This window comes from Benincasa hispida, chromosome 5 (genome assembly GCF_009727055.1).
Source record: "Benincasa hispida cultivar B227 chromosome 5, ASM972705v1, whole genome shotgun sequence".
Classification (NCBI taxonomy): domain Eukaryota; kingdom Viridiplantae; phylum Streptophyta; class Magnoliopsida; order Cucurbitales; family Cucurbitaceae; genus Benincasa; species Benincasa hispida.
In genome coordinates this window covers 37372486-37395973 of record NC_052353.1, presented here as the reverse complement: position 1 = coordinate 37395973, position 23488 = coordinate 37372486, and the positions used below count along the sequence as shown (strand labels likewise).

General features: G+C 33.6%; 1 protein-coding gene across 1 annotated transcript; it reads left to right on the top strand.

Annotated features, from left to right (window-relative positions):
- Positions 1–1306: 1306 nt before the first annotated feature.
- On the top strand, positions 1307–6949 carry LOC120078176 (RINT1-like protein MAG2). Its single transcript, XM_039032402.1, has 4 exons — positions 1307–1877; positions 2030–2119; positions 3806–3909; positions 4921–6949. Exons 1-4 carry the CDS (start codon positions 1583–1585, stop codon positions 6784–6786), a joined length of 2355 nt encoding a protein of 784 aa, XP_038888330.1. The 5' UTR covers positions 1307–1582; the 3' UTR covers positions 6787–6949.
- Positions 6950–23488: the final 16539 nt, after the last annotated feature.

Genomic DNA, 23488 nt, shown 5'->3' with positions numbered 1-23488 from the left:
CAATAATGCGCCAGTTTCTAAAAAACTAAGATACGGATATATATACATACACACATACTACACACATATATAATAATGCCCAATTAATTGTTATAATACTTATTTTACGTTAGATTAAAGTAGATTCAAGAAGAGAGTGAAGCCTTGAAACAAAAATTCAGCAACATCGAGTGGTGATTGAGCGACTAGAGTAGACGATAGGAAAGAAGTAGAAGATAAAGATTGTAGAATGAAGTTGAGGATGAAGAGGGTGCGGATCATGATTTAGATTGTGGGAGAAGAGGATAATGAAGATTTAATTATATTTCGAGTTTTTTAAACTTTTTTTTTATTCTTTATTTTTTTTGTCACTTTTAATCTGTTTTGTTTTGGATTGCTAAATTTAAGTGGACTTTTAAATAAATTAGGTTGTAGGTTGAACTTTTTAAATGGTTGGGCTTAAATTTAGAAAAAAAGACCGAACGTATCTCTTTCACCTATCTAGCAGTAGATACACGTATCTGAAAATTATTTTTTTTTTATAAAAAATATCAGATACTTCAAATCACGTATCAGACATGTCTCTGCCACATATCTGTATCTGATATCAATTTTCTGCATAATTAAAAGTATTTGTGCTTCCTAGATTACAATTCATTTCCTTAAAATGTAGGAGCATAACCTTTTGATGATGTCACAAACACTATGCTAATGCTCTTTCTAGAGTTGCATGCTTGAGCATAGAAGAGTAATAGAGAAAGAGCCCTAGTGTGTGACAATACTATTATAATAGATAGATATTTTGAATGAGAGAAGAGAGGAACACAAGTAAAGTGTGACGACATTTCAGACGTGAAATTTGGATCACTAGTACAAAAATATAAAGTAACAAAAGACAAGTTTGTAATCTAACATTTTAAAATTTAGCATAAAAATTCAAATTTACTGCAATAGCCTTCAAAAGGTTAATTGTTTCATGGGTTTTTTTGTATGGATGACCTCATTTGGAAGGCCCAAATAAAAAATGGTCACCAGTAGAAAAATAATGAAAAGTGGTCTTCTGCTGACATTATCCACTTGTGATTTTACCGTCTCGTTCTTGAGATGCACTCCCGCGCGCCTGCCACTACCAAGGAACGTGATCCTCAATTACTCGTCACTCGATCCTCGTTGGCTCGTCATAGTAATCAAGGATCGTGTGATGAGCCAACGAGGATTGAGTGATAAGTAATTGAGGATCGAGTTTCTTGATAGTGACAGATGTATAGAATGCATCTCGAAATAAAACGATAAAATCATACGTGAATGATGTTAGCGGAAGGTCACTCTCAATTAGTTTGTGGCATTCTCAATGTGGCCATCGGTCAGAAAAAGGGAGAAAAAAAACCCATAGTCTCTTTTCGGTTGTTCATTTCTTCCGTCTCTCTCGCATCTGCAATTCTCACTCGTCGGGGAGAAGTGGATTACAGAATGTGATCATCTCAGTCAAATTCGATCCATCTTCAATTCTCAATCTATGGAAGAAAATTGATTTGGGATTCTTGAATCCACATTTACTCGTACAGATTTGGCTCTCACAATTCTCACTCCATTGCCCTCAATCATGAGCGAGCTCAAAGCTCTTCCTCCTCCTTCAAATCTTTCGCCTTCAGCCCTTTCATTCCTTGATCATCAGCTATATAACAAAGAAACCCTAGCGCAAGCCCCGACCCTCGTCAATGACCTTCAAAGTCAGTGCCACGAATTGAATCAGACTCTAATCGAGCTCAATCGGAGCCTCAAACATACTCTTCTTTCCCAGTCTTCGTTTTCGGATCGTTTTCATGGCCTCCTTGGAGATGTCAATGGAAAACTGGTGGGTCTTGAATCGCTTACTCGCTCTCGGAGTTCCACGCAAGGTTTGTGCAGCTTGCTTGCTCGTCGACTTATACACGTTATTGTAGTTGGCTGTATGGTGTTTATGAAATGGGAATTCTTGTGTATACTCATGCCCTGTTCCGTAACTTCTTGATAATTGAGTATGAGATTTCTGCTTGTTGATCTGTTACAGGAGTGGGGATAGCTGATGGGGTGCTAGGGAAGGAGCTATCGTCACTGGCAAAAGAAGTGGCCAGAATGGAGACAGTGCGAATGTATGCCGGTGAGTTACTGTTGCCATTCTCCATTGTTTTCTTCTCAGAATGACCCTATTTGTATATTAGATCGAGAAAGTTGTACTTCGAAAATATTTTTGGGGGTTACTTGAAACTGTGTGTACTTTGTTATGTTAACATTATCTTTCAATTCTTGGTCCTTTCTAAACATATCAATGAAAAATAAATTCTAGAACAGAAACTCATTCTTAGTGCTTCCTTGGTGCATCCTCGCTCAAAGTTGATGACCTTTGAAATCCTTTTGGACCTGCATTTTAATCTTCAGTAGAAAATCCTTGTCGATCAATGTTGGAAGATGCTATTAGGGGCCATTTGGTTGGAGTGAAGTAGAAAGATTTTTAGTGAAGAGAGGTCTTTCTCTTGCAATTAGCTTTGGAAGGATGCTATTTTTGTTATGACTCTTTGAGCTCTGAAATCAAGTTTTGTCTTTTGTTGTTATTTCTTTTCTGTTCTGTTGGCCAATTGGAGAGCCCTTTTTAAACTCCTTTGTTGGTGTATATTCTTTTGAAGTCTTTTTCTTCAAAAATATAAGGAGGAACTAAAATTATAGTTGTAGCTTGTACCTTGTTTCTAGCTACATCCTTTATTGGTACAATTTGGTGTACCGACTAAATTAACTATAATATAAGTGTACTGACTGAAAACAGTTTCAAAGACAACAAGAAACAAGATAATAGAGATTTGTTTTTTAGCTTATTGTGCAACTGGACAGCACACCTGTCACCTTATATATATTTTTGGATAGGAAATAATTTCATTGATTAAATGGAACAATACAAAAGAGATACTATCCCAAGTGATTGAAAAAAGCTTCTCCAATTTGATAGGGGAATAGCTGTAATTGTTGAAAGGGAATAAAATTTTACACCAGAAAAGAGCCATAAATAGACCTGCATCAAGGGTTTCTTGTGGAGAGCTTTCCTTGTCTTGAAAATTTGGGAGGCTCCCTTCGTTTCATATTTTCCATAAAACAACCGCCCTGATGATATGACACCAAAGAGTACACTTTATTGATTTGAATGAATGATTTGTTAAAAGAAAATTAAGCCAATACATATAATCTCCAAAGGGGAGACAATGCTCCATTCAAAAGTGCTAAAGACTTCAGCCCAGAATTTTTTGTGTAGGGGCAATGAATGAAGATGTGCCTTTGAGATTCACCAGGTTCCTTACAAAGCACCAATTTGGGGAGATGACAGCCCAAGGGCATCTTCTTTGCAACCGATTGTAACTTGTAAGTTTTGAGGCAAGAATGGTTGAGTTTGCATTCCCACAAAAAGAATTTGATCTTCTTAGTATGATGCTCCTTTCAAATGTTCTTGTATTGCTCCAAGGAGAGAGCCTGAATTCCCATCATTAAGGTTGGAGACTAATGATTTTATAGAAAAAGTGCCCAGTTGCCTCCAAACCCGTTGATCTTTCCTATTCAAAAGATGGAATGAAGGAATAAGCTGAGTAAGGGATGCCCATTCTGAAATTTCATTTTGTTTGAGGTTTCTCCATAAATTTTGAACCCAAAAACTGTTCTCCTTGTTTCAAACTTCATCAATGGTAGACTTCTGTTAGTAACAGATTTATTTGTATATTCCTAAATCATCAAAGTATGTCTCTAATTTTTTGTGTTGATTTTCTTTTACATATTCCAAAATTTGTTTACCTTTCAAATCTTTCAGAAACAACAATGAAGCTTGATAGCATGGTAGGAGATATCGAAGATGCTGTATCATCTGCAATAAACAAAAACTTGAGGAAGTATTCTCCTGCACAGAGTTCAGAGGTGAGGATTTTCTCAACTCTTTGTGTTAAAGAGGTTCCTTTATAATGTGAGGGTAAAATACAATACAGAAGGGGAAGGAAACCCCACTGTTGGCTGCTTTGCACAACCCCTTGCACCATATTAATTTTCTTCTTTCACGATTTTTTTTTTTTTCTAATGTGCAAATTATAATTTGATCTTAAACTCCTATTATCAACTATATAACCAAAGAATCATTCCTTGATTGGGAAGAGAAGATTGTTTAAACTCATCAAGGTTAAAGTGTCTTGTTGGTGTTCTTTTATCTCAAGTTCTTGAAGGCTATTCTTTATCTGATATTTGTTCAAACTGGATGGCTTTTTGTAGGATTTTTCAACTGTTCTCTTTTTCTTCGCATTTTCCCTTTTACTTTGCTGTCTTTGTCTACAAATTGTAGGCTGGGCACTTTTGTACTCTTTCTAACTTTGCAATCAAGTTTTGTTTCTTGTTTAGAAACATATTTGTTATTTACTTTGATGAGCTGGTTTTTCTGCCTTATTATGTAATACGATTGAATGACAATTTTTTTGGGTGTGGATAGATCGGAGGAGGTTTAGGGGGCTTAGGTTCTCTCTTCAGAACTATTGTTTTTAGTGTGCTGATTTTACCTGTAGCTTGGGTCCTAATTTTATATTCTGTTGTCCCCATGTTGGTTGTGCTTGTTTTTCTTGTGGCCTTCTCTGCACTTCCATTCATCCTAACAGAAGCAGATTTTTTTGGTCAAAATAAATAAAAAGAAATTTTGGAGTACCAAATTATTGAATCTAATACCTGATTATTGCTCAACTGGTTTAGGTGTATACTCTCAACCCACAAGGTAAAAATTTTGAACCCTCAACCCCACATGTTGTTGAACTGAAAAATTATTGAATATAGTAATAAAAAGCATCCGTATCAAAGTCATAAAACATAGATTTCCCGTTTACCTCTTATATTTATGTTCTTCAAACATCGTTATAGCTGACCTTTTGATGACATTCTTGTTTATTACAGGATGCTAGGCTGGTCGCTATAAAAACACTTAAACTTACTGAAGATATCTTAGTATCAGTTTCAAAAACACGGCCTCAGTGGACACATCTTGTGTCAGCAGTTGACCATAGAGTTGATCGGGCTTTAGCTATTTTAAGACCTCAGGCAATTGCAGATCATCGCTCCCTTCTTTCTTCCCTTGGATGGCCCCCACCTCTCTCCACTGTAACTGTTACAGGTGATGCAACAAAATCGACTGAATCCCAAAATCCTCTTTTTACAATGCAAGGAAAGCTCAAACAGCAATACTGTGAAAATTTTCTTGCCCTATGCAGCCTACAAGAGCTTCAACGACGAAGGAAATCTCGACAACTTGAAGGTTACAGTAAAGAGCTTTCTTTGCAACAACCCCTTTGGGCAATTGAAGAGCTTGTAAATCCTATATCATTAGCAGCTCAAGATCATTTTTCGAAGTGGATTGATAAGCCAGAATTTATTTTTATTCTCACTTATAAGATTACTAGGGATTATGTTGACTCAATAGACGAAGTTTTGCAACCTCTTGCTGATGAAGCGAGGTTGGTGGGGTATAGTTGCAGAGAAGAATGGATATCATCAATGGTATCCTCCTTGTCAACTTACTTGGCAAAGGAGATATTCCCGAATTACATTAGTCGACTCGATGAAGATTCCGACACTGGTATTCAATCACAAGCTAGAATATCATTGCTTCATTTAGTCGACCTGATGATATCTTTTGATAAAAGAATTAAATCACTTGTTGAGCAGTCTGGACTTTTGCTTTCTTTTGATGGAAGTGAGAACTTGCAAAGAATTTCTTCATTAGCTGTGTTCTGTGATAGACCTGATTGGCTTGATTTATGGGCAGAAATGGAGCTTAGTGATGCATTGGCTAAGTTACAAACTGAGGTAGATAATGAAGGGAACTGGTCTGATAAGATTCCAGCTGCAGCTCTTCCTTCTTCCTCCGAGCATTCTAAATCTCCTGCAATTTCTGCTGTCTTTATTAAGCAGCTCTCGTCTTTGGTTTATCGCTGTCGATCTCTGCCTAGTATCTCATTGAGGTCAAGATTTTTCAAGCTAGCTGGTTCACCTATCATAGCTAAATTTTTGAGTTGTGTACTAATCAGGTGCCAGGAAGCTGAAGGTTTAACTGCCTTGACAGACGATGATGCATTGGTTAAAGTTTCGAACTCGATTAATGCTGCACGATATTTTGAATCTATTCTAAAAGAATGGTGTGAAGACATGTTTTTCCTCGAGATGGGATCGGCTTCCGACGAGCTGTTAGAGAGTCAATCAACTGGTATTATCGACCTGGAGATTAGGAAGTTTGAGGAGTTTAGACGAGAATGGGTTGAGAAAATATCCACGGTTATTTTGAGGGGATTTGACGCTGAAAGTAGAGATTACATAAAAAACAAAAAACAATGGAAGGAAAAATGTGAAGATGGTTGGTCAGTGTCCAGGCATTTAATTGGGGCTTTGGATTATTTGCAAGGGAAAATGCTAACTTTAGAAAAGAATTTGAATGAGATCGACTTCGTTTCGCTCTGGAGAACTTTGGCTGCTGGCACCGATCGATTTCTTTTCAATGGTGTACTGATGAGTAATGTGCAGTTTAATGATGTTGGAGTAAAGAGATTTGGTGGTGATATGGAAGTTTTGTTTGGGATCTTTAGGTCTTGGTGTTTGAGGCCTGAAGGTTTTTTCCCAAAAATAAGTGAAAGCATGAGATTGCTGAAGATGAAGGAAGAGCAACTTAAAAGTAGTTTGGTTGGAGGACAGACTTGGATGAAGGAAAATAGGTTAAAACATTTGAGTACTACTGAAGTAGACAGAATTGTGAAGAGTAGGATGTTATAGAATTTGAAAGTTCCACAGAATGATTTTAAAATTATTCAAATCATAGTCTGATGGATAGTTTTAGATCAAATTTGATGGAATGAAAATAGTGTTTTGAAATGTATAATTAAACATTAAATTGATTTTGAATTATTAAAGACTAAATTGATTTTGAATTATTAAAGACATTCTAGAGTGAATTTGAATATGATGAAAGTGATTTTAACTATTTCAAAAGTAATTTTGATTATGTTTGGACTTTGTAGCTGTACATTTTAAATGAGGTTTATTGAGCTAGTTAGATCAATTTAACTTTCTTGTACATTGGATGTTTAAGAGAAATAACACATGAATCATTATAATGAGGGTTTTTTTTTTTGGGAGAAATTATCAAATAAAGATATGATATGATCCAAATTTACACTTTATATGCATTTCAATTAGTTTTACGAGATGACGACTTAGTTCTACTATCATACATTTTGATCTATATAGTTTGAGTTTTATTTCATTTTGGTCTTCTACTTTCAAATGTCTAAATATAGTATGGACTTTCAATATTTTTTAAAATTAGCTATGTAGTTAGTTTATTGTTGATTTTTTTATATAAAAAAATTAGCTTCTATTAGCATTTTCTTTATAAAGTCTAAAAATATATGCACACAATGGTCTTTCTTATATGAAAATTATTAGGATTCGAAATAACTTTGAGGTACTAAATTTAAGATTGATTGAAAGTAAGATACTAACATAAAATAAAATCTCAAGTACAAGAACAAAAATGATTTAACCTATTAATCATTGATGTGGCAATAATTGTGGAATTATTCAATTCTAAGGCATTATGCCTTCCATTCAATTGAGAGATCAAAGCTTCAAATCCTTCACTTTCACATGCCAAACTTTCGGGAAAAAAAATCAGTATGAAATATGAACATAACTTATATGATGTTTGAATCCACCTACCCCACAAGTAACGTTTGACTTAATTAAAATGTTAGAATCTCTCATAGATTGAATCTGACACATCTGATTCATATTTTCATTAAATCGAGATTTTGACATTGTTCGTATTGACATCTTGACACATAATAATACTTGATAATTTAATTAAGGAAAAAATATATTGTGATGGCACATGCACCTCCATACTTGAGGATAGTACTCAATATTATTATTCTCAACCAAGTTCATGTTGGATGTCACAGTTACTTGAACAAGCTTGCAAGGCTTGCATTGATTGCACTTAGAATGACAATCTCCTGGAAATGAACCCTTCCTCATATGCCTCCTTCCATGAATACCTTTATGGCTTCCAATTCCCTCTCCTTCCTTTTTCAAAAATTTCAAAATTTCTTTAAAACAACGACGCGAGTTATCGAAAAGAGAGGAAAAAAAAAGAATCTAATATAAGACTATGTACATTTTTGGAAGTGAATTTGAAATGGTTAAAATCATTTTTTTTTTCCATTTTTAAAATTCTATTAAACATAGTTGTCATTATTCAAAATCAATTTAATGTTCAAAATTTATATTTTTAATCGCAATTTTCATACTAATAAAATAAATTTTAATGATTAAAAGCAATCTTCAAGTGATTTTAAAAATGACAAAAATGATATTAACCAAGTATTGAATCACTCCCAACATGTTATATATATAATACACACGAAAGCTTAGTTAAAATGTGTTTACTATAGTTTCTTGAGTAATTGTAAAACGTTTTCTTTTTTTAAACAACATGAAATGAATTGTCTTATTGGCTTTGGAGGGATTAGAAAGAAGAAAAAAATAAATAAAGATAAACATTCAATCAATCCACTTATTGCAAAAAACACTTCTAAAGCATGTTGCTAGTTGCAATATAATTACATCATTCAAACTTTCTATTATAAAAATTGATTATATGAGTATTAAAATTGGACCTTCAAATTTACAATAATTACAGAAATTATACTCTCAAATGATAAAAATACAACCCTCAAATTATACCAGTGTTACAATGTCATTAATTACGTAAGTTTAGTGTCCAATTTTAACATTTGTATGAGTTTGATGGCTTAATTTTTATAATTAAAAGTTCGAGAGTATAATTGCAACTACAACCTTCGATATTTGCAATTTTCTTTCTTTATTGATAGAACTTTTAAAGAAAATGTAAGAAATATAATCATTTTTTTAAATACAAACATGTTTTTTAAAAAATGCTAAACTTGAAGAAAAATGTAAAACACACACCAAAATTACATATAGAAATGAGTAACTTACAGGTGCTGGTGATGGAGCAATTGAGAGAGTTCTAGAATGGACAAGACAAGAAAAACTAAGCAATGTAAGAGTGAAAATTAGTGCAAGAGTAGCTATGATTTTTGGCTCCATCATCTATTTTTTTTTTTTTTTTTTTTTTTTTTTTTTTTTGCTTTTACCATTTGGGTTTGCCAAAATTTTGTTTCAAGTTTAATTTATAAGAATTTTGATAGAGTTAGAAATGAAGTTGAAGTGGTCTTAATTTGTGAAGTCATATTGAAGGGTAGTTATGAAACTTTAGGGTATTGAAAGGTTCAAAGTTGCCCTTTTACATATCACATATGTGTAGGTCAAAATAGAATGTGGCATCATCCCTTCCAAAAACTTGCATCTAAAATTTGGAGCTTTGGTCATGTGAGGACTTAAATTTGTTGCTATACTCAATAAGGATTTCACTTTTTTTTCCATCCTGTGATATATTATTTTAGTCTTTATATTTTGAAGTTGGTTCAATTTTAATTTTATATTTTTAATTGTCTAAACTTCGTTTGGTAACCATTTTGTTTTTGAGAATTAAACACATGGACACTACTTCCACCTCCAAATTTCTTCATTTGCTATCTATTTTCGCCAATGGTTTAAAAAACTAAGCTAATTTTGAGAATAAAAAAAATAGCTTTCAAAATGTTGTTTTTGTCTTTGGAATTTGGTTAAGAATTCAACTATTGTACTTAAGAAAGATGCACACTCAATGAAATAGACAATTTTAAAAAAAAAAAAAAAATCAAATAGTTATCAAATGGAGCCCTAATTTTAGTTATGGTAGTTTATAAATTTAGTTGAACAAAGTTATTATTATTTATTTTATTTATTCTTTACCGAAATTGGTTAAATAATAACGTAATTTCCATGCAATAAAATATAATATACGAAGTTTTCAAAATTTATAGTAAAAATGCTAATAGATAACAAAAAGTTGTTTTTTTTTTTTTTAAATCAACAATAAAATTAGTTAATTGGAATTAACTAAAATCAAACAAATTTCGGACAAAAATTGTGTTTTTTTTTTTTTTTTTTTTTACTACTCTCTTAAAAATAGAATTCATTATAAATAAATCAAATAAAACAATAATAGCTATGTTTGAATTGTCATTATTTAATTAAAATGTTGGTCAAGTAAGAAGAAAATAACAAAAATACAATATACCAAATATTTTGTGAATATGACAAGTGAGTACATAATTTTAAGATGTTCTTTTAATCAAATTCAAAGACAGAAAGAATGTTAGTTTAAATATGTTTGAACTTTTTCCACAAAAAATGAAATATATATTGTTTGAAGTTTAGGTTTAAAAACACCTTCATCCTAACTATCTTTCGTGTAACTAACAATTTTGTTTCTAAATTTCAAATAATAATGATTTAATCTACGTAATTTCAAATTTGTAACGGTTTAGTACCTAACCTCTAATAAGTTACGATTCAATCTCTATACTTTAAAATTTGTAATGATTTAGTACATATACACACATTGATTGATAAATTGTATGAAAATCAAATTTATTTACAAACTATAAAAACTAGTCATCATGTAATAAAAATTGACACTTAATTTTGATGATAGGGACTTAGCTTAATCATTACAAATTATAATATAAGGACTAATAATTATTTATTAAAGTTCAGAGACTAAATTATTATAAATTTGAAGGTCTAGAAACTAAATCTTTACCATTTAAGGTTAAAGGGTTAAATTGTTAATTTTTTGATGTTCAAGAACTAAATTGTAAAGTGTTCAATAATTTAGGTCTATTGCTTCTTCTTTAAGCATGTTGAGTTTTATAACATTATAAATATTAATAAAATATGCTAGAATAGCTCAGTTGGTTAGAGCGTGTGGCTATTAACCACAAGGTCGAAGGTTCAAACCCCTAGCGGTTTTTTAAAATATAATTTTTACTCTGTTATGTTATGTCTAATGTCTTACTCACTTGAATGATACTAGGCAAAAGAGGCTTATTATTTTTCCTTTTCTCCTTATTTATATTTAATAAACTAGTTGAAAGAAATGCGTGTGCATTTGCACACGGCTTAAAATGCTTATAACACAATTTTTATGATAAAATTTGAATTTTGATGGATTTATTTTTTATTGAGTTTAATTAGTAAATGTTTGTCATAAAGTAAAGAAATTATGAAAGAATGCTATATATATATTTATATATATACATATATATAATTTACATTGAATATAAAATACATTGGACATGGTAGAAAATATTTTATACATAATTTTCATTGGGGAAATAAAATTTTTGAGCGAATATAATTTTTTTTAGAAATGAATGAATATAATTATAACTTGGTTTAAAGGTTAAATATTTGGACAATAAAATTTAATAATAAAGAAGGAGATAATTATAAAAATAGATGGATGAATAAAATTAAAATACATGTTATCTAATTGAAATAAAATTTGGAAAAAATGATTTAAAAAAAGTGACATTGAGATGATTTATTACCTCATGAATAATTTATTGGTGCTTCTTGAAAGATAATGATTTGAAGAGGAGAAAGAAAAGCAAAAAAAAGAAAGAAATAGAATTCGTAAAAATTATATACCTTGAAGTTATAAATGAGTATTAATCAGCTAGACCTAGTTTAAAGTATAATCTCTATGTACACAATATTTTTTAGTATGAATGAAAGGCAAATTTAGATCCTTTGATGATTTGATCAATTTTTTGTTGTTGATAATGCAACATAAAGTTGTCCATGTGAAGATACATATTGAGATAAGATATTATCTAACATTTGGAATAACTAATCAAATGAAATCTCCAAAATTAAAGATCCATTTATAGAGCTAACCAAGAACCCCACTTTGCCACATTCTTAATTCCTTCAAATCTATATATAAAAAAATACATAAAAATTACATGAACACATGAAAAGTTTTGATACATGGGATGAAGGGATTGAATCCCACAATGGAAGAGAGTGATCGCTTTGGTTTGATTTTGTTTCAAAATTACAACACAGAAAAAAAGAAGCATACATAAATATGCAGTAAGTTAAACATGCAATTAGAGGGAAGAAGAAACTGTTGGGATTAATGCCCTAAATCTCGTGGATCCTGTAGTTTGTAATTGTAATGTTCAAACAATTTATTTATATAATAAAATATAAGACATTTTATTTGACATTTAGTAGCATAACTGACAAAATCAATAAACTAAGATTAAAAGTTATCTTCTGTAACTTAAGCATGTATGTGGAGACATACAAGTGGATCGTGTTTAAGTAATAACCTAAATAGTCTGTAGTAGATGGATAAAGTTGGGTATCTTATCTTGATGACACTACGAATACAGTTTGTTTTGTAGTTGTTACAATTGTTGTAAAGTGATACAAATGATCTGATCCTGATCATTCATGTGGATACATGTGAGCGGGGGTGTTCTATACAAAAAATTTATATAAGATTGGACCACGAAATGAATAGTCTCACTATATAACACCATTGATAGAAGAAACTTACATTTCTCCAGGATGACCATAGGTGACTTGACCTAAATTCTGAGTGAGTTATGAACAATTCGCCGACTTAATGTGCCTACCATTTTGGGATTCATCTGATCTGGGAGTTGGAAACGTAGCTACACAAGAAGGAATTCACTCCTTCCCTAGTATTAGGGTAAGTAGAAAAATTGCTCTCTTAAGGGCTGATTCTGGGGTTTGAACAATGTGATGCCACACTCTCTCCTGACCCGAAAGGGGTTTGGTCATAGTTGGACTAAGACTTATTGTTCATCAGAAGAATTGGTGGTACTTAAGAAGTTAGATGTAACTACAGGGAAAAATGATAATTTTTGCCCAGCTATACTTACGAGCAATTTGTGAATGGTCATCGTACTGTTGATTGGTTATATCCAATAGACACATAAATATATCTATAGTGCGAAGAGTGCAACTGTCGACCTTTAGTGGAGTGATCAATAGTTAATGAAAGTTAGATAATTTAATTAAAGATTTTAATTAATTAACCAAGTACCATTGGAGCTTCAATCTATAGGTCCATAAGGTCCCCTCGGTAGCTCAACTAGGATAAAAAATCGAATTAATTTTGGATTAATTTGAATAGTTCAAATTAATTGAGAGAACTAATTATATATGATATAATGAATATAAATTAATTATATGTGATATAATCAATATAATGTATTGGATACATTATAATTTATAATATAAAGTTTATCTTGAAAGGAAATAAATATTTGAATATGATTCAAATATTAAATATATGAATTATATTCATATGAAAACTATATGTTAAATTTAATATGAATTTTATTTATATTGAACACTATATGTTTAATGAGAGAAATTTAAACTATAGGTTATATTATATTTGATATAATATAAACCATAGGTTATATGTTATTTTAGATATAACATATAATGTGTATATATATATATATAGTAAGTTGGTTATTATATATTTATATATATTATTTTAATTTAAAATTAAAGGAGGGAGTTATAAATAACTCCCCCATTCTCTCATTATGTGTGAGTGGAGAGGAAGTTAGGGATTTTGGATTTTCCTTCTTCTTTTAGTTTTCACGAAATATTCAATAGACATGCAGAACTCTTCTGCAGTGAAAATATCTTAAGTAAAAATCCTCTCTTAACTTTCTCTATCTCCCTCTATCAATTTTAAGATGAAGCTCACCCTTCTCGTGGATTCTCATTCAACAGAGAATACAAAGGTTTTCACTTGGTGGTGTCCAAGTGTTCTTCGTATATTGCTGTGTTTTGGTGCTCTGTTCGAAGGAGATCTGTGAGATTGTGGTCGAAGAGGATTATGTGAAGAATTTTGTGACTTCAAGGGTATGTAATTCAAAATCTTAATTTCCTCTCTTTTCTACATTAAAAGCGTGCTGTAAATTTAATGCATACATTTTTCATCTCTGAATTACTTTGTTTATATAAAATATTAAAATTGGGATATGAGCCGTGCGGTCTTCACAAACCTTCAATTCGTATCGTAGGTTTTTTAGTCCAAATTTTCAATTTTTCAAAATTAAATCCAAAGTTATGGTGGGTTTTCTATTCTGAGTTGAATTCACGGATGATGAATGTATTTTTTCTTTGTAATTTTGAATGTTTCGGGATTGGTCTTTAGTTTTGCAGCTTAATTTTATAATTTGGTATGTAAGGGCTCAGTGTTTTTGGGCATATTCACTATCGAGTCTGTAATTTTATTAGTCCGAGTCGTTCGTGAATAGTTCTAGCAAAGATCTAGAGGTTTTGAGGCCAAAATTACCTTTTTCCCCTATATACATCTAACTCCTTAAGTAGCACTGATCTCTCTAATGAACAATAAGTCATAGTCCAATTATGACCAAACCTCTCTCGAGCCAGGAGAGGGTGTGACATCACATTGTTCAAGTCTCAGAATCAGCCCTTAAGGGAGTAATTTCTCTACTTACTATAACACTAAGGAAGGAGTGAATTTCTTCTTATGTAGTTGCGTTCCTAGCTCCCCAATCAGACGAATCTCCACAATGATAAACATATTGAGTCGGTAAACTGACTACTCTCACCTATGCAGATCAAAGGACCGCCTTCATAAGTAGGAGTTCACAACTCACTTAGGAATAAGTCACCTATAGTCATCCTGGTGAAATGTAAGTCTCTTCTATCAACGGTGTTATATAGTGAGACTATTCATTTCGTGGTCTGGTCATATATGAATTCTTTGTATAGAAAACTCCCGCTTACATGTATCCACATGAATGATCAGGATCAGATCATTTGTAGCACTTTACAACAATTGTAACAACTATAAAGCGGGTCGTATTCGTAGTGTCAGAAGGATAAAGTACCCAACCTTATGTTATCACTTAAACACGATCCACCTGTATGTCTCCATATACATGTTTAAGTTACAAAAGATAATCTTTGATCTTAGTTGATTGGTTTTGTGGGTTAATGCTACTAAATATCAAATAAAATGTCTCAGATTTTATTAGATAAATAAATTGTTTGTACATTAAAATTACAAATTATAGGACCCACGAGATTTAAGGCATCAATCCCAACAATCTTTTACTTGTCTTAAAACTAGTGGGGTGTACATCATAAAAGTCAAACTATTACAAAAGTACACAAAAACAAGAAACTAGGGCATACAATACACATCCAGTATTGTTATTAGTGCATGAAGACGCGATACAGACCGATTTTTTGGTGGGCGATTTGTAGTCCAGCGGTTCGGCTCCTCCAGCGGTCTAACAACTATTTTCCTCATATTTTTTTAATTATTATTGTGATAATTTGTTTTTTAATTAATTAAATTAGTATACTTGTTATATTAATTTAATTAATTATTAGGAGTTCAATCCCAATCCAAATTAATGCTATTTAAATTATGATTTGATTATGATTTTTTTAATATATGTCATAATGTATGTCATATAGAGAAAATCCAACTATAGGTTATGCATTATTCATGCATCATGATTATTATAAATGTTATAATATAGTTGCATGATTTAATTAATAGTGTGCTCATATAATATAAGAGTTATAATATATGAATTCATGCATTAATAACATTACCATGCATCATTTATATATAATGGTTATAATATATAGTTAGTATGTATGGATGAATTTTGTACAACTAGGGTACAACGGGTTACGTGTTTCATCCATCAACTCCTGAAAAATGTTTGAAGTATACTTTTGTTCGATGTTCTCAGACATTTCATCTCCAAAGTCTTCTTCATCTTCATCATATGCCCCTTCTCTCATCGATTCTTGCAAATCATTTAAAAGATTGAATAACTCATCATCATCATTGTGCGCAGTAGGTTCTTCCTTTAATCCATCATCCGCTGAAGGAGCTAAAGGGGTCCTGACTCTTTGAAATTGAGCTAAATTTATCGGTTCTCCATGATAAATCCACTGACTATATGAAGGAGATATTCCATTAGCAAATAAATGTCGTTCTACTCCATCTAATGTCTGAGACAGTGAATTCTGACAATTTTTACATGGGCATCTCGTTTTCCCCTCTCCATTTACATGACACTTTGTCACTTTCATGAATTGTGCAACTCTGCCAATGTACTCTTTTGAGAATCTATCTCTAAGCTTAATCCAATCCTTATTCATCATTGAACCAAATGAATAAAGCATGTCTAAGTTTTGATCATATGAAGGAGATATTCCATTATCTCTAAATTTTGGACTTTATGATGAGAACAAGAAAGAAATCACTACATTTCTAGTGTTCCTTCTTACTTTACAGAAGTGTTGGTCTGCATCAAGCATGTGACGAGAACATTAATGTCAAATATTTACGATTGTGAACCTTTATTGATAAAAGTTAAATAAATGAAGCTAAAGGGTCAAATGTTTTCCATTTTCTAATTTTTTTTTCCAAAGTTTTCATTTTTCCTCACAATCTTCTTAATCAATAAAAAAAAAAAAGACTCTTTATTAGAGTTTTTTTTTAGATGATATGATATCAAATTTACCTTTACCTATAAACTTAAGTTTTTTGAGTCAATCAATGATTTAACACTAGCAAGTAAAAAGTGTGAAATTTAGTTAATTTGCTTTAAACATCCTTAGCAATTCCATTTTAAAACTTAAAGCATTTCAGGAAAGATTAAACTTCAATATTAACAAATGAATCTCATGTATAAAATTAAAATAAAAATACACAAATAATTCATCCTTCATTATATCTATCCATATACAAACCAAAAATAGAATAATAATTTCATTCATAAAAAAATAAATATCCTAATTCCAATATGAAACAAAACCCTTTATCAGAATAATAACACAAACACAACTTACAAATAACATTTATTAGAAAAAAGCAAAGAGAAAAAGGACCAACCAGTGTGTGCGACAGTAGTGTGTGATAGCGTGCGTTGGTGTTCGGTGTTGAAGCGGTGGCCGTTTATGTTAAAAAATGGAGGGGGAAAGGGAAAATAATACGGAAAAGGGGGGAGGGAAGAAGAAGGAGTTTTTAAAGACTTTTCCTACACATATTTTTGTCAGGAAAAGTTTCAATTTTTGTCGGCATAAATTTTTTTAAAAAATGCACACGTTACTCTATTTTGGCCGACGCATTAAATTTTCGTCGAGATAAATACGCCAATACCAACGAAAATGAATGCGTCAGGAAAAAAATATCGAAACAAGTAAAAATTCTTGTAGTGTTGCATGAAACATACACTACTTTAGGTAATTGATAAATGTTATAATTTTTCCAAAGTATGTCATTTAGATGCAATCTTAGGTTTTAATTTATTTAATTTATTCTTTATAATAGTTATAAATAAATGAAATTAGAAATTAAAATCTATAATAAAGAATTGTATGCTCACATAAGTTAAAAATCATTTTTTAGATAGTTTAAAATATGAATCAATTTAGATCTATGATCACTTCTAATAAGATTAGAAATAAGTTTAATCTTTTAGTCAGTTTAATAGGATAAATTGGTTAATTTTTAAAAGAATAAATTTATAACAAATGTATCTAATGGACCTTTGTCTAAGGTCGGTTCTGTCTAGGCTAGGGTATTTAAGCTGACTGAAACAGAACATCCCTACCTGGGAACTAACTTAGAAAGTGAATTAGATATATTTGTTACAAGCATGTGATAATTGGTTAAAGTTTATTAACACGAAGCTCACCCCTCCTATGGATTCTCCCAACAGAGAATACAGAGGTTTCTGCTTGGTAGTGTCTAAGTCTTGTTTGTGTATTGTTGCGTTTTGGTATTCGTGTTTGAAGGAGATCCGTGAGATCGCGATCGAAGAGGATTATGTGAAGAATTTTGTGACTTCAAGGATACGTAATTCAAAACCCTTATTTTCTCTCTTTTCTACAATTAAAGCGTGTTGTGAATTTAATGCATAATTTTTCCATCTCTGAATTATTTTGTTTATGTGAAATTTCAAAATTGGGATCCGATTACGCTTCCGTGCGATTTTCACAAACCTTCAATTTATATCAGAGCGTAGGTTTTTTAGTCCCAATTTTCAATTTTTCGAAATTAAATCCAAAGTTATGGTGGGTTTTTTGTTATGTGTTGAATTCATGGATGATGAATGTATTTTTTTCTTTGAAATTTTAGATGTTTCAGGATTGGTCTTTAGTTTTGCTGTTTGATTTTACAAATGTGGTATGTAAAGGCTCGGTGTTTTTAGGCATATTCACTATTGAATTTTATTAGTCCAGGTCGTTCATAAATAGTTCCAGCAAAGATCTGGAGGTTTTGGGGACAAAATTATCTTTTTGCCCCTGTAGTTACATCTAACTCCTTATATAGCACTGATCCCTCTAATGAACAATAAGTCATATTCCAATTATGACCAAACCTCTCTCGGGCCAGGAGAGAGTGTGACACTACATTGTTCATGAAAGGAAACTCAACATGAGGAGTTCCTTGAGTGGAAGCGGATCGTCCAAATTCCATTGTGATTGAGCACATACATTTACAGTCATACTACAGATTAAGCAATTGATAACGGGCAGAAATGCACGTTATTACAGTGCTAAGTTCTTAAACAATGCTGGCTTGCACTGATAAAATATGTTAAACTACGTCCAAAAGCATTAAGTTTACAACATTGCGGTCGCATGCGTCCGTCGCATAGAAACAATTGATTTTTGTGTTTTTATGCAGAATATACGTTGACGCAAGGCGAAAAGAGCGATCACAAGAGATCAACGGACGAGCATAGCATTACCGCAAGGCTTTGCGGTGATTTATGTTCGCAAACATCTGCTTAAGAAGGATTGCCGCATAGAGCCGATGCAACTTGGTGGGTGCATCTAGGTGAAAGGCATAATTAATCACGATGGGACATAAAGATGATGATGGTCGAATCCGAATTAAGTTGACAACCGCTAACGATAACAAGTACATTCAGGTTTTCGGTGACAAATATTTGGCGCATCAGTCAGGGAATTAAAGCCATCCCATTTGTGCATTCATAAGAGAGAAGTCTCCTTTCACCTTGGAAGCTCTATAAATACCAAAGGCATCCTTCAGCAAGGGGGTTCACCAATTCGAAAGTTCCAAGTTCACAAGTTCTGTTCATAGTTTAGCCTTGTTCTTATATTTTCTTTCATCTGTCTCTTATACACATCTAGATGTGTATAAGAGACAGGAAGAAGGTTGTGCCGGCAGATCGTTCCGGTAAGCTTGGGAGAGCGCCGGAAGCTTCAAGATCAGAGAGAGGGCCGATTCTTGCGGAAGCAGGAATATCTTTTGAACCGAATAGAGTTGTCAGTGTAAAAGCCTTGGTAGCAAAGGATTGCTACCAGACTCTCTACCTTTAACTTCCATTTTTATTTTGTATTCAAACTCATTTATAAAAATGGAATTTACTTCTCTATATCTATTCACTCTCTGTTATTTACACATGAGTAGCTAAATCTGTTGAATGGGTTGAGAAACACTTAGCTAGCATAATTGGGGATCTTCATTCCATGCGATTATCTTGTATTATGTATGCTTCATTCGTCCATTAGCGATACTCGGGAGGATAGTCTAAGGACAGGATCTAGGCTTGGGAAGGTCAGATTAGAATCTAGGCTCGGGAGAGTTAGATTAGAACGCATAATCAAGAGATAGAAGCTTAGGAATAAGCACTGTTTGCTATTAACGCATTGCATGCATCCTAGAAATAGGATATGATTGTGTGCGGTCACCTTGCCTATATGCATCTTGCATCATCGCATAGGAAAAGAGTAGAGACTTAGAAATAAGCTCTATGGACACTTTTGCATCCAACACATGCGTCCTAGACTTAGGAGCATCGCATTTGCATTGAAAAATGACTTGCTGTGCATGGTTGTAGCATTATCGTATAGTCTGACGCATTCCCAAGTAACGCTAGCTAAAGACCTTCTCAACCCGTTCATCCGCATACTCAGTGTATCTATCACACAATCAAACCTTTCTCAAATCCGCCACATTTGTTTATTTTTCATTACCGCAATCAACAAACAAACCAACAATTAATTGAGTTACCGGTTACCGCAAAGTTTTCTAAAAATTACCACCGCATCCTATTTTCCTAAATCCCTAAGTTCGACCCTGGACTTACCAGGAACTCAGTGGGGTTTACACTTGGATTCCACTGAGAAAACTTGAGTGCTCAATGCATTTTCATCATCGCATTTCATCCACATATTCACATCATAAAATAACGCATCAAGTTTTTGGCGCTGTCGCTGGGGACTTCGCAAAATAGTGTGCTAACAGTAATTTTTCTGATTTCTTTGCAGACTCTCAATCTCTAGCGAATTACGACCCGGAGATTGAGAGAACATTTCGATGCAGACTAAGAGAAAACCACCAACAACAAAAGAGAACACCAAGAATGGCGGAACAACCAGAAGTAAGGACTGTAAACGCGAACAATATAATGGCCAACTCCATCCTTCTGGTGAATGACTGCAACAGACCCATTCAGGACTATGCGTCGCCTAACCTCTATGATTTCTCTCAAGGAATCATGAGGCCGACATTAGATGGATCGAGGTTTGAAATGAAGCTGGAAATGTTGTAGATGATCCAGGCCGCTGGACAGTTTGGAGGAAGGCGTGGCGAAGACCCGCATGCTCACCTCTGAAGCTTTATAGAAATCTGCAACACTTTTGTGTTCCCGAATATCTCAACCGAGGAAGTTTGACTCACTCTGTTCCCATTTTCCTTGTGTGATCAGGCAAGAAAATGGGCGTATTCTCTCGAACCGGGGGAGATAACTTCATGGAAACAAGTCGTCGACAAGTTTATGAAGAAATATTTCCCACCAACCGAGAATGCTAGGAGAAAGAAATTAATAAAAAATTTTGAACAAGAAGATGACGAATCGCTCAGTGATGCCTGGGTGAGATTCAAGCGGCTGGTAAGAGACTGTCTGCAAATGGAGATCTTTTACCAAAGATTGAATCCCTCTTCGCAGACCGTTGCCAATGCGGCAGCCGCTAGTGGTCTGCTCGAAAAAACATATGAGGAGGCAAAGAGTATACTTGATCGCATTTAAAAAAATCACGAGGATTGGTGGGAAAACGATCAAAGATTAAGAATTAAATACAATGACGCAAATAATGGGGCCATTGCATCCCTGCAGAACCAAATGACTGTGATGATGAGTCTGATTCAAGGCATCACAATTAATAACACGGGAGCGAAGAAAGGGCAGGTCAGCGTAATCGCTCAAATGACCGCAAGTTATGTCATTTGCAGAGACGCTCATGCAATGGAAGAATGCCCGGCAAACCCACAGTCAGTATGCTTCATAAAGAACAATCCCTATTCCGATACATACAACCTTGGGTGGAAGAACCACCCAAATTTTGCGTGAAAAAATCAACAACAAAACTTCCAACCAGTGGCACAGAGAGAAGGGTCACCTGGATTTTTCCCACAAATAAACGGTCCAACGCATGGCCAAGCTAGTAGCTCACAAACACCGCAATCGTCATCCTTAGAGAGCTTGTTGAAGCAATACATTGAGAAAAATGAATCAGTGCTTCAGAATCAAGCTACATCCATTAGAAATCTCAAAATTCAGCTAGGACAAATTGCGGGCGAGCTGAAAAATAGATCGCATGCCGAGCTCAACTGAGCTTCCTCACAACGTTGGGGGTACCGGGAAGGAACAATGTTTAGCAGTCTCCATGCTAAGCAACAACATGACTGCGGAAGAAAGGGAGGAACCCATCACAACCAACTTGAATGCGGTGACAACCAAGGACCCATTGACCTATAGTTCGGAAAAGCCCGAGAAAATGAACCCTAAAGTTGTGTCCACCCTCAAGCCTTCAGAACATGAATTAGAAGAAGTCTAGCTACCACCAGCTCTGCAAAGATTGAAAGAAAGACAAAATGATGAAGAAGAGATCGCAACAGTGGCCGCAACATAAAATGTTATGATCCCACCTAAAATGGGCGACCCAGGAATCTTCACGATACCATGCTTGATCGGAGGGGCCGACAGTGGCAAGGCACTATGCAATCTTGGGGCGAGTATAAACGTAATGCCGCTATCAATATTCAAGCAATTGAATATCGGCATACTCACGCCCACGAAAGAAACTCTCCTACTTTCGGACAGATCCCAAATATATCCTGAAGGAGAGTTGAAAAATTCCGCAATATCAATTGATAAATTCATCTTGCCGGCAGAGTTCTTCATTTTGGACTGTAAAACGGACGAAGATGCGCCCATCATATTGGGATGACCATTCCTTTCGACCGGTCGTGATAAAATTGATGTACGCAAGGGGGAGAGTGTATTGAATGTTCATGGGGAAAAGCTCCGGATTAAGGCAATCAAGCTTCCAGAGGACACAGAAAAGAGGGAAAAGCCACCATGGACGTGAAAAGACCATCTTGGAATAAGCAGTCCCTGAGTTATTTCAACCTCGTCAGGGACACAACTCTTTTGAATATCTTTTTTCTACATCAATACTTCATGAACTTTCACCAATTTGTTGTTATTATTTATCTACCCGCATTTTACTTCTTATTCTAAAAAAAAAAAAAAGGCGATCGTACTGAACGATTGTGGTAAACAATTTTGTTTAAAATAAGTTGACCCTTTCAATGTTTTCTATGCAAACGATTGCGGAGGCGCTACACGACGAAGCAACTTATCTTATTCAGTCACCGCAATCCAAAGAAGAAGATCACTGCAAACAGGATGCGTCAATAAACATTGCGGACAACAACGCAAAATTGGGGGTTATATTCTTCCTTAACTTTATTCCAAATTTTACACTATCACATCGCATTTTAATTTTGAGAGTTTTATCATCGCATCCTGTTTGATTACTGCAATCATTTAACATTGATGAATTTAGTCAGTCACCGCATGTTGTCTTTTTGCCAATTATGGTTTCAATGATGAAAAACATGCTTCTATTTTTTCATATATACTAGAATCAACTTAATTTGAGAAAAGTCACCTCATGAAATATTTCTAGAAGTTAGAGGTCTGCTAGCTTTCTTTCAAACTCTCTTTACATAGCTTTGTAAGAACATCGCATGACTTCTTTCAATCTTTTGGCAATGGGGACATTGCCACATTTTAAATTTGGGGGTGAGGTATTTATTTTCGACCTTGCTATCTTTAGCATTCAAAAAAAAAAAAATATATATATATATATAATATTTTGAGAATAACAACTCCACTGTCAACGCAATGGGGAAACCCATGTTGATAAGAGTTAAGTTGTGAAGGGCACTTACCCGTAGTTGGATGTCTGCATGACACACATGGGGGCAAGTCAAAATGAAAGTAAGTCGCCAGGATCAACGCATGAATAAATGACCGCAACTCCGCTGCCAAGTAGGTATGAGTTTAGTCTGAGAAAGAGCGCATTGCTCGTAGTTGGATGTCCGCATGACACATGTGGGGGCAAG